We start from the raw sequence: 12,159 nt of genomic DNA on the forward strand, positions 1-12,159 counted from the left end.
TCCTGCAATATTCTCAAGAAATCATTGATTCAATACTGACAATTTTAGTGCAACTAAAAGCTTTCTATCAGGCAGTTCAGTATCATTGATCTCCTTGTTAATTTTCAAACACAGAAAAAGGTCACTAATGTCACACATGCAATTCAGTAACAAAGCAACAAAGCTATACATACTGATGTAAGCTGATACTGCTTACACTGGGAAACTATCACAACATGCAGGACACATCAGAAGAAATGTTTTTTCCAATTCATTTTTATTTTGGTTTCCATTGTTTACAGCACTGTTACAGGACTAACTCATGCAAATTTATCACCTTAAATACAGCAGAGAGAAAACCCACTGGTAAGAGTATTTTGAAGAGCTCCATCAACATAATGCAAGAGGAAAAGTAAGTAGCAGCAATAAGATAAAAGTGAATTCAGCTGACCTTCTTTAATGGGAGTTTAGGGAAGACTGTTCCTGGAATCACCTGTTTTAAGGAATAATTTAGCATTCTTTATAAAAATCAGAATAGAACAAACTCATGATAGTGTTCATTCCTCTACCACTCTCAATTAAAGAAGTACAGCTGTAATTTGTTTCAGAGGAATCCAGCTTATAGGCCTGTCTGTTAAAAGTTTGACTCACGATCACTTGGGCTTCCAGGACAAGGGTTACACTCACACACGTTAGCAGCTCTGTTTCTGAAATAGTTCAAGTGGTTCTTTCCCCCATTCTGTGGGTTAGTGAGTTCTGCAGTGAGAATGCCAACAGCACCCAGGCCTGAGCAGCATCAGACACACACACAGCAGCAAGACACTGGGCTCTAAGATTCAATCTCTTTTCCCTTCACGGATAAGACACTTGGCTTAAAGATCAGCTCATTTATCAGATTTCCCCTGAAGGCCTGATGAAGAGGTAACACTACTAAGCAGCAGAACATCATCCTCTGCCTTGACCTGGAATTGACAATATCCTTGTGTATTAGGGACATGCTTAGTATTTTCACTCAATAGAACAGAACATAGCTTATTATAGCTGTGTGTGTGACAGCTGGAGAGAGTAAAGATTTAAATTTATTCAACCAAGATCTGCAGAAGACAAGATGATTCCACTTACTCCAATATACTTCACCACAAGCTCAGAGTACACACTTCCAAAAGCAAGGACTCTTAATTTCTTTCTTGCTCGTTCTCAAATTTGATCATATCTACATTCTCATTCTGGTGGATGCCTGAGGAACCCAGTCAAGGTCAAAAAAACCTTCTGATAGAAACAGCTTTTCAGTCTGAGTTGGAGTCAAAGCCTTCTACTGGAAGGGAAAGTTTTTCCCTTCTGCATTCTAGGGATGTCTCACTGCCAGGTCATACACAAACAAGATTCCTCAAGTCTTTCTGCAAATCTCTGAACAGCCTTACCTAAGAAGTACTTACTGACATTTCACTATTTTTACTCCCTCAAGTATCAGGCAGCTTCTTTCTGGAATTTCCATGATTTGAAAAACATGGCACTTATCACAGGCCCATATATTTACACCTGATCATGAATGAGAAATCCTAAAGCCATTTTCAAGGGAAAAATCTCTTTGTCAATATGAAAAACACCCCACTACTGAGTAGCTCTGAATTCAGGTGGGACCTCCTCAAAGACAGAACATATTTTGTGTGTGTGATGCTGAAGAGATACAGATTGTCACTAACCTCAGAACCACAGGATCTGAATCTGGATTCCTCAGACATTTTGTTGGCAACAAAAAGATTATAACCAACATGTGGCAAAATACTGACCCACAAGGAGAAAAGAAGCTTGCAGGAGAGGAACTTAATCCTTAAGGCTCCTAAAATCAGCCAGACTTTTTTATTTGTCAATTCCAACTGGAAAAGACTCAAGTCCTTACAATTCCCAAATATTATATTCTAAATGCATCAGGGCAAAACTCAACAATTAATTTAATGTATTTGCAAATAAATAATGTATTTAAAAAACTAAGTTGCTTTAAGCCATTCTTGCCCTGGCATCAACTACAAGAGCCACAACTCCCCCCACCCCACAGGAGCTGTACTTGCCAGCATGTCGTGATACTTTTAACAGAAGAGAAAACATACCAAATCCTATTGCTGCCCAGACTGTAACATCATGTGGGAACTCTACATGAAGCAACATCTCTTACAGCGTGTAATCCACATGCTGTTCTTGTGGCCACATAGTGGTAAGGGAATTCCACAGGCCTGCTTCCAGAAAGACAGCTGTGCTTTTCCAAAAAAAACCCACATTCATCAGCTGAGCTCATCATGCAGTGCTTTACATTGTGTCAACTGGCTTCTCTTTCCTAGTTTTCTTCTTCAACAAGCTGCCAAATTATCAGCACTATCTCCTTCGCCAGAACTCGTTCTGTCTTTGCAAACTACGTGTCCACGACAGGAAATGGGCTGGACTGTGTTATTAAAGAGCTCTTAAGAGGAAGAAACTAACTCCATATCACTAAGCTTACCAAAGAAAATCTTAATCCCTCTTGCTCCAGAGGATAACTGGGTTTTGTTCACAGGTTTTAAGCATCCTGAGAGCAATAAACCTTTCTATGCAGGGACATTGTGATTTTCTGTTATGTTCTAGAATAACGGAATGTTAACCTCAGAGACAAGCCTGTGTGGGCTACAAATGCTTTGTGAAACCACCATCATGTCTGTGTGTGTGTGATTTGTGTTTAGTCAACCAGCTGCTTGTCACACATACGTCAACCTGGGGCTTGGAAGTCAAAAGTTATCTTTATGAAGTAAAACAAATTACTCAATAAAGATGTATCAGAATAACTTTTAACCTGATAAACATTTGCTTGATTGCTTTGTTTAAAGCAAAATGAAGTACAGTAAAAGCCCCCTGTAAATGTATATAGCACACATTCCTCCTGAAGTAACCTGGTCTCACAAGGAAAAAGAAGAGTTATTAACAAGTAGTGTTTAGAGGTGGGACACAGAACAGGGAAGCAGAATCCTACTGTTCACACAGCAACTGGAAACACAGCAATATGTTCTTGCTCATTCCCTTTAGAGAATTCCATCACCCACCATGTTCTCTGCAGTAATTAAGAGAGCACTGAAGGGAAACTGTTGTTTTTCTCTTTTTCTCACACTATCTGCTTTGCTGCAGATACTGATGTGTGAACATGTTGAGCTCGCTGTCAAGCCAACCTGCTTTGTTCCTGCAAGGACACAAAGGTTTGTTAGGTGAATGAAACAGCTCTTCTAAAGCCAGTCAGAAAGAAGTGCAGCAAAAATGAGTATACAGCAAGGCATGGAGTGCCAGAGGTTCATTCCAAAAGGCTGCTGGCGTTCCTTTGCAGTCAAAAATGCTTCCCTGCTCTCAGTCCCTAAGCTTTGAGGTTTAAACAGAGATTTGGGACACAACTTCACATTGGCCTTACTGTGTAGGTAAGGTATGTTTGAAAAAGTCCTCCCAACATCCTCTGCAGGGTAAAGAAAGCAGCAGACAACTGAGTACAAAGGTGAAGGCAAGACTTTTTGCATAATTTTATAAGGGCCTAAAGAAGTTTGTAGGAGTGGAAGACTGTGTATTTTCATAAATAGGAAGAACTGTAATTCCAAAAAAATAAAAAACAGGAAGAAAAAAGTGCTTTGTGAGACAGAAGCTTTAAATGACTGTCAACAGTCCACAGGAAAGTACCTAGTGAAAGGGAACATGACTTGGTAGGGAAAAGTGCTGGTATCTGCACATCAAGTGCTATGACAAAGACAAAATGAACTCTAAGCTACAGCTCATATGAACATCCTGGGGCAATCACATGAAAAACAAGTGTATGGAACAATCAAATCTCACCTGAGCAGTTTTGCTTTGCTCTGCAGTGAATCCAAAACTTCTATTTTTTTATTCATGGCAGAAATTTCTTGCTCAAGGTTCTCCCGTGTGACATCCACTTGCTGACACAAATGAGCAAACGTTCCAGCAAGCTCTCTATGAAACAAGAAGAGTTGAGTATGACGGAAAGTAAGATCAAGCAGCACATTCAAGGAATAAATCCCTTTCATGTATAGGGATAATGGTATTGTGACTGAGACACTCATCTTTCCACTTCTGCACAAGAATATATCAGAGCATTTTGATTTGAGACATGGAAGTATATTAAGACTAATACCTAACAGCACCCAAACACTACATATTCAAAATAAAAGTAATGTTATTACAAAACATGCGTCATTACATTTTTTAAAATCTGGAATTCAGCATGAAGTTACCTTATTTTTAACAAGGTAAAAATAAAAGACCCTAAACAACAGAATTCCCATAAGGCGTTAGCTGAACATAGGGAACTCACTGCTGGACCTGGTGGCTGCAGTTGGAGCCCGTGTAGCTGACGATGAGCTGCAGCTTCTCCCCGGCGTACTCCACGAACTGCCGCTTGAACGCTCTCTCCTTCGCCTTGGTGGTCCAGGTGAGGCGCTCGTACACGTAGAGCAGCCCATAAAGGCCAAAGGAGAGAGCAATCAGCCTCCAGCCCACGGCCTTCCAGACCTGCAGCAGCACAAGGATCAACAAATTACACGGTCATCATCTCACACTGATCTTCACCCCAACAATGGTGCACAGAGCATTGCAAAATCAGCTCACTATACACAAATGGAAGATCAAAGGAGAAAATAGGTTTTCTATTTCCTATCACCTATCTGTCAATAGCAAATATCTACAGGATTCGGCAGTGCAAGTGCTTTTGACATCAGTGTTCCAACTTAAGTTATAAAAATGCTACCTAGAATGCACACATACCACACCACCAACCACGATGATCCCCATGGAAGTTCGGGAGGTTAAAGAGGCCAGTCCAGTCACCATGGACACCATGAGTTCTTCCTGGGTCATAGAGCCCTGAGGCAAAGGAGGCAGACTGGGATTTGCTGGTGTTAAAGGGCGCTGAACCTAATTAAAAAAGCAGGGACAAAACAAAATCAAAGGAGAGAATAAAAGGAGGCGAATCGCTGCTCTTCCCACCAAAGGAACTTCAGCAGCCATTGAAATAATGAATATCTACCCCAAACACTCAATGAGGTGCTCTACCTGGTCATTATAGCCCATCAAGGCCCGACGGCCATTCTTTGGTCCCAAAAATCTGTTCACCAGCATTGTCCATCCAAGAGAGAAATGGAATTCTATGTCCTCCTGGAAGTCGGCACAAAGCTTGTCACAGTTCAGATCATAGCTGAGCATGAAGCACTGCCGGGGAATTAACATGTCTATCTGCCCCCGCACAGAGACTGGGAGGAGGGGTTTTAAACCATCTACACAGAGAGAAAACAAAAACACGCAAAAAACGGCTGTTGAGTTCACAAGAATTCACTGGTCTTGTAGTCTATAATCAGGGTGCTAATGACTTATTTCATCCTCTACACTCAGTTTTCTTAGTATGTTAAATTTCATAAGCCAAGCATATTGCAAAGTAACAGATACATCATCAATTATTATTCAATTCTTGTTTCTTCAAACCAACCCAGGAGAAAATCTTTCCATGGACCCTCCAAAATCCTTAGAGGTAGCTGGTAAAGTTTACAGATTAGCAAAACCTTGGAAAACAAAATCTGAAACCCAGTTCTTTAGGCACTACGGTCCCATATTCAGACAGGCACCTAGTTACAAGTACTTTGTATTTCATTAGGATTTGGTGTGAGAATCTCCCAAATTTCACCACAGTTCCAGTCTGTCATAAGGATTACATTGTGACTGTACATGTTCATCAGGAAATCACTGCTTAAGTTCAGAGACAGAATCTCTGCACAACAACGTTACTCATCAAGATGGAAACTAAGATGGTGTCAGCTGCACATCAGCCACTGGATTAATGAGAAACCCAGAACATCTACCTAGTTACTTCACATTGCAATTCAAGAGAAGAGAAAGGGAAATATTGCCTGTAGAACTGACCTATCATTTCTTGCTGCATTGTCTGCAGGGAAGTTGTGATAGCACTGGAGCAACGATCTGACATGTTACGGCCCAGGCCCTCCTCAATGTGCTTATGCAGCTCCTGACAAACAAAAAAAGGATTATTAAGATGAGAATAAACATAGCTAAGATGCAGGCTGAAGGTGCTAGAGCTTGCTAGTTAAAAAGACCCTCCCAAAACAGGAGCACACAATCTGTCTGCCCAGTGTTCTAACATTAATTTCATACCTCCCCCCAGTTTTCAGTGAAGGGGATGAAAAGGCAAATTAAAAAAAGAAATCTCACACAAGACTCTTTAGTTCAGGAAATGTTCTGTTCAATCTATATAATATGATATAACATGTATCAATTTATTATTGAGATCATTAAAAAACTAAAGCTTTAGCTCATATCCTAACTGGAAGACTGAGATGTCTAACAATAGGCTGGCATAATTACTCAGAGCTAAAAAAGGTCTCTTAAATTGCTTAAGCAAACATGACTTACGCTCTTGTACACTTTAAGAACTACTTGAGATGGATGGAAGTCTGCTTGGTATTCATCTACCAACACTGAGAGCCGTCTAATTTCTTCTGCCATTGCATTTGACACCTAGAGAAACAGCACAGGAGAGAAAATAAAGCTTCTGACAGCTTTTCTCCTCTTCCCATATGTATCTCCCACATTTTTAGTACTTCAAAGCTTTGTCAGCACTGCACTTTTTCCCCACCATACTGGTAGCTGTTTCAGACAATCCAGTTTTCCACAGACACTCCTCCCTACCTGCCTCTCCACCTCTTCGGTGATTTGTTTGATTTTCCGCTTGTAGTCTTGAGTAAGGAGCTCCAGCTGTTTGTCAATAAACCCTAGACGATCCTGACGTTCCTCACGCATTTCCAGACAGTAAACTCTGGTGAAAAAAACCCTGTCCTTCAAAATGCCACATAAATGCATTTTTGATCTATAAATATATTTGAATTCCAGAAGTAAGACAGATTTTCCTGTCCAGTAACCAAACATGTAAGTATCTGCAATGCATTACACAGTCATGGCACAGGTCCTTTCCCAATACTTCCATAATTCACTAGAAGCAAGACCACCAATACATGTCCTTCCTGCTCTCAAACATGCTGTATTCTGCTTTGCATTTCAAATGCTCAGGTTCCCTTACATCTCTCCCAGAATACAAACTTCAGTTAAACAAGCACCAGCACAGTTCTCACCTCTGTTCCTGGGCAGCAACATGCACGGAGTCCATGATGAGACGAACATCTTCTGCAATCTGCTTCGCTCTCACCGTATGCTGCTCAAATTTTGTTTTTACTGCTGACTGTGAGATACATTCCTGTGTACAAAAGGCAGCCCAAGATTAGCAGCAGGCAGAACTATACTGACACAATTTCTCCTTCCTGTACAACCTATTTCCAAAAGATGTCCCCATGAATTCCAGTCTTACAGGAGTAAAATCTGACCAAAACATTGGCATACATAATGCTCACCTCAAACCTTCTCTCGAAGCTTTGAAATTCAAGCATTCTTACTTGAAATCCATCTGCCAATGCTCCACCTGAGAGAAGGAACGCACAAAACAACCACTTAAATTTTGAGAAAGCAATCAGAGGTTGGACATCAGGAAATGCTCTTGCTTTACACTGAACCCAATGTAAAAGTGCTACTAAGTCACCCCTTCCGCTGTGATTGCCTTATTAATAATTTGGCCTAACCCAATTTTATACATTTTTTGAAACAAGATGCTCTCTATTTTCATGCCTAAGTCAATGGAAAGTTTCTGCTAGCTTTCCTCACCTCCTTCTGGCATCCCCTGAGCCTTCTGAATCCTGGCATTCAGCACTTCTTTTGCAGACACAAAGAAAATCCGATCCCCTGCCTGGGCTCGATCCACCACACCCAGCTCATCCACCAGGAACCCAGTGCAGCGCTCCATGTGCTGCCGGCGCACCTGAGGGGTAGCCACGATAAACCACACATGCAGTTAAATCCACATTATCCACCTCTGAAAGGTTAGACCAGGCACCCAAATGCCCTCTGCTGGTCTAAGCCACCAAAAAAGCATGAAAATAAAATTTTGCTATTTAATGGAATTTTCCAGAGGTTTTCTAAAGTATCTAACTTCAAAGGTGCCCTGTGAGACCTTGATTCCCTGCTCAGAAATGTCAAGAGTCATGTCCTGATCACTAGTCTATGTTCCCTCTAGTCTCCACAATAAGGTGATAAAAATCCAACCTGTAAAATCATCACATAGCACTGATTGTATCCCCAAGGACCAGAGTCAAAACAGACTCCATAATATCCATGCAAAGAGAAGTAGTTTAAACACATCACAAACCTCTTCCATGTATTCTGGTTCAGAGGCAGATGCATCCCAACGGTTATTTAAAATAAATATATTGGGTCGAGATAGACGTTCATTCACCTTGTGAAAGAACTGCTTCTCCTAAGGAAAATGAAACAAAACCTCTTTAAATTAATGTGTCAAATATTTTTAACCTTTAGCCAAACTCATTGAACAAGTGGAGTTGCACGTACAGTTTGCATCAATGTTGATTCAGAATTTGCCACCAGGACAAATACATCAGCATCAAGACAGAATTTGTCTATCCAGCTGTCCAGCTCTGTGGTTACATCAATGCCAGGGCTAGAAACAAAGAGAAATGAGATATTACTGTGCTGTGAATACAGCAAAGACAGAATTTAAGAAGTTAATAAGAGCTTTTCAGAGCATTAATATCCCATGTCTGACCTACACTGCCCTGAGGTGACAGAGTACAGGCTAAAAGGAAGTAATGACCAAGAAAATCGCACTGTTAATTACAGCAAGGGACTTTGGTCACTACAGGGTCAATTCCCTTGAGGTTTGTTAAATATGTATTAGAAAACATTTCCATAATTAGTCTGTGATAAGCAGGAAAGGAAAGAAAGTTATTTCTCACCTGTCCATCAGCACCAGGTCGTCCTTTAAGAGAGAACATTTGGAATTGGGCCACATTACACTGACTAGGCTGCCAGCATTCAGATGTTCATCCTGATGAAGGGCATGAGCCAGCTGGTTTACAGTCTACAAAGAGATGGAAATAACATTTCCTGTATGCTAAGACCCACTAACAGAATTATCCTCCATTCAGAGCTGTTCACAAATAATTTGAGATAAAGCCCAAGTTGAAATTATTTTCTCTCTGGAATGTTTTCCAGATAAAACCTTCTTGAGTGTCCTAGTAAAAAGGCAACTGCTAGTGAGAGTTTAGGAGAGAGGCTACTGCCAGGAAAGGCTACTGAGGAATTACCAGGAATTACCATGTCAGTTATACAAAGCTCAGAACTTCCCGAGTCATTGTTCCCTGCTATCACTAACAAATACAACATACCATCTCTTCCATAAAACAAACAAGTCCTCATTCTGTAACTTGCTTCATTCCTTACTTCCTACATCTAACAAAGACTCATTCGTCATCTTCACTCCTTTAATGAGTAGAATCCTTAAGTATGACATTTTTTTTCTTTCCTTTTCTGACATTTCTGAAGAGCTCTTATCCTTAACCTTATGTTTAAGGAAATTGTACCTTAACACTCTTCTTTTCCTCTGAACCTTCAGTTAGCAGGAAAGCCTCATGTCCATCTGTCCCTTCTACACGCAAGAAGCAATTAGTGGTGTGTCCAATTCCTGAAGGAAGAACTTTGTCCCACAGCATGGCATTTATCACTGTGCTCTTCCCATTGCTTGTCCTGCAGTCACATTAAGGACAGTGTTTCAGGCTTCCAAGAACCAGGTGTGCTCATTTCAATATTACAAAAAGCAAGTTTGCTGCAGCCAAGTTGTACCAGAGCCATTAACAATTTAGCTGCTAGAAGCAACCTGCGAAAAGACTTTTCTATTTCCCTGTTTAAAGAATTCTTCAAATTGAAGAATTATGTCATACAATACCCGCTTCCAGTTTACAAGAGCACCTGTATCAGGGACACAGACATTGCAAGCAAAAGCTAAAGCACTAATGTTTATATAAATGTTTTTTACTTGCTACAATACTCAAATGCTTTGCCGAATGGGGAGCGTAGGCAACACAAGCATGTGACTCACCTCCCAAAAAAAGCAACTTTCATATGTCGTCTTGCCAACACTTCACTAATACCGCTGACTTTTGACAGGTAGCCTTTGACTTCCAGTACCTGCTCTTCTGTGGTGACAGGATCAAGCTCTGCATTCTTGTGTGTTTCTAAAATCAAAATAGATCATGTCTCTGAATGCCAGAAGCCATGTGGGTCAGACCTGGGTGAAACCCCTCTCTGTAATGCTATCAGCTAACATCTGTGTCCCACAGCTTACATGGGTGTTCTTGACATAGGCAATTACACCCTGAAGTAATTTTACATGAGGATTTATCAACTGGACGCTTTTGTGTATCTCATAACTGTTCACCCTTGGGACTGCCTTGAACAGAACAGGCAACACTGGAAACATTCCAGCACCCTTAGAGGTAAAACCTGTGTGTGCCTTAAGCTGTTAAAGCCAATTACTGGCGTATGTTACATGTCAGTCACAATGATCTGTTCAGGCAAGAATATTGAAAGGATTATGGGCAAAAAATACCTACTGGAGTTGTGTCATTCATTAAAAATCTCCCAAACATAAACACCAAGCATAGCTCCCTAACTAGCTCAGATTCTTAACATGCATGAACTTCTCATCTTCAAAATATGAACCTGAACTCCACACAAATCGAACAAAATAATTTTTGGTTTTTCTTACAAACATGAATGCATAAACTGACGTGCATGTCTAAATAAACACAGATTTAGCAGTGCTGTTTAACTGATTGAGGGGGTTGGTGCATATTCTGGGGGAATTCACATGTAGGTAGAGCACTCATAGTTCAAGAACTCAAATTACCTTCTAGGAACAAGGAGCTCTCATTGATGTACGCAGCCAACTGTTCAAAGATACCATTGATTTTCTTCTTTGCAGTGACAAAATGTTTAAGTGGAGAAGCATTTACCTCAGCCATGTGTCTTTTATCCTTCTTCACTGCAACTATTGAGTTGGAACGAGTAAACAACAGGGACATTGCGCTACAGGGAAAAATCCAGCAAAGAGCAGTGTCACCAAGTGTCAACATCTATCCAAGAGGGTGTAGTGACAGGACACAGGGCAAAGGCTTTCCACTCACAGAGGGCAGGAGATGGGATATTGGGAAGAAATTCTTCCCTGTGAGGGTGGGGAGGCCCTGGTTGCACAGAGAAGCTGTGGCTGCCCCATCCCTGGAAGTGTTCAAGGCCAGGTTGGACAGGACTTGATCCACGTCTGGCAGAACGTGCCCCTGCCCACAGCAGGGGGTGAAACTGGATAATCTATAAGGCCCTTTCCAACCCAAACCATTCCATGATTCTGTGATCCAACCAAGCATCTTTACAAGAATTAGATAAATATGAATTTTAAGGACTATCTTCTTTCTTTCACAAATTGTTCCACTTTATACAACTCATGCATCAGAAAAAAAAAATAAATAACCCAAAACTCTTTCTTTCTCCCTTCCAATAAACAGGCTAGCAGTGATCACTCCTCCCCATCCTCTGCTTACTTTCAGGATGAGTTACGTTTTCACAAGTCACGCATGGCCAGCTTGAGGCCCTCTCGAAGACAAATGACAGCAGCTTTCCCTGCCTTCCGTCCGCAGCCCCTTCAGCGACGCCGAGTCCAGCCGGTCTCCGGCCCTGTGGCAGAGTGACCGCGGATGACGGACACAGGCTACCGAGCTCCGCCGTCACGGGCTCTGCTCCCCGCCATCCCGGTGTGCCTCAGGGATGCTCTGGGCTCTGCTGCCCCGAGAATGCGCTGGGTTAATGCGGCGGACGGACGCCGCCTCCCCCTCAGAGGAGAGAAAAGGGCGGGAAGGGACCCCTCATGCCCGCCTCGCGCCCCCTCAGGACCCTTCCCCAGAGGGTCCCGCACTCACCCGTCCCTGCCCTTATCCTTATCCCTGTCCCTGCTCCTCCGGAGGTGACCCTCAGAGAGAGCGGGCCGGCCTGGAGCAGCTGCCAGGTCCCCTCGGGCCGGCCCCGCCCGTGGCTCACCTTCACGGCCGCTCCCCCACAGCCGCCATGTCACCCCGCCGCCCGCGAGGCGCGGGCCGCGCGCGTCACCGCCGCGCGCCGCGCGCGGGGCACGCTGGGAGTTGTAGTTCCGGAGCCTGAGGGCGGCGGCGGCGGCCCGGGCTCCCCTCAGGAACAGAAGGCACG

General features: G+C 42.5%; 1 protein-coding gene across 5 annotated transcripts; it reads right to left on the minus strand.

Annotated features, from left to right (window-relative positions):
• Positions 1–237: 237 nt before the first annotated feature.
• Positions 238–12,038, minus strand: MFN2 (mitofusin 2). 5 transcript variants are annotated; one of them, XM_021547201.3, is made up of 19 exons: positions 11,995–12,038; positions 11,502–11,634; positions 10,814–10,992; positions 10,004–10,139; positions 9,489–9,651; positions 8,862–8,986; positions 8,458–8,566; positions 8,258–8,365; positions 7,717–7,870; positions 7,410–7,477; positions 7,134–7,255; positions 6,694–6,820; positions 6,418–6,522; positions 5,911–6,013; positions 5,050–5,270; positions 4,762–4,911; positions 4,313–4,509; positions 3,817–3,951; positions 238–3,181 (listed from the first exon to the last, which is right to left on the minus strand). In XM_021547201.3, exons 3-19 carry the CDS (start codon positions 10,986–10,988, stop codon positions 3,112–3,114), a joined length of 2,268 nt encoding a protein of 755 aa, XP_021402876.1. In that variant the 5' UTR covers positions 10,989–10,992; positions 11,502–11,634; positions 11,995–12,038; the 3' UTR covers positions 238–3,111. The 5 variants fall into 5 exon arrangements, with proteins under 5 accessions (XP_021402876.1, XP_085415070.1, XP_021402875.1 ...); XM_085558944.1 differs by having other exon boundaries at positions 11,502–11,736; XM_021547200.3 differs by having other exon boundaries at positions 11,877–12,038.
• Between the last annotated feature and the right edge of the window lie 121 nt (positions 12,039–12,159).

Source organism: Lonchura striata, chromosome 21 (assembly GCF_050655825.1).
Source record: "Lonchura striata isolate lonStrDom1 chromosome 21, ASM5065582v1, whole genome shotgun sequence".
Classification (NCBI taxonomy): Eukaryota; Metazoa; Chordata; class Aves; order Passeriformes; family Estrildidae; genus Lonchura; species Lonchura striata.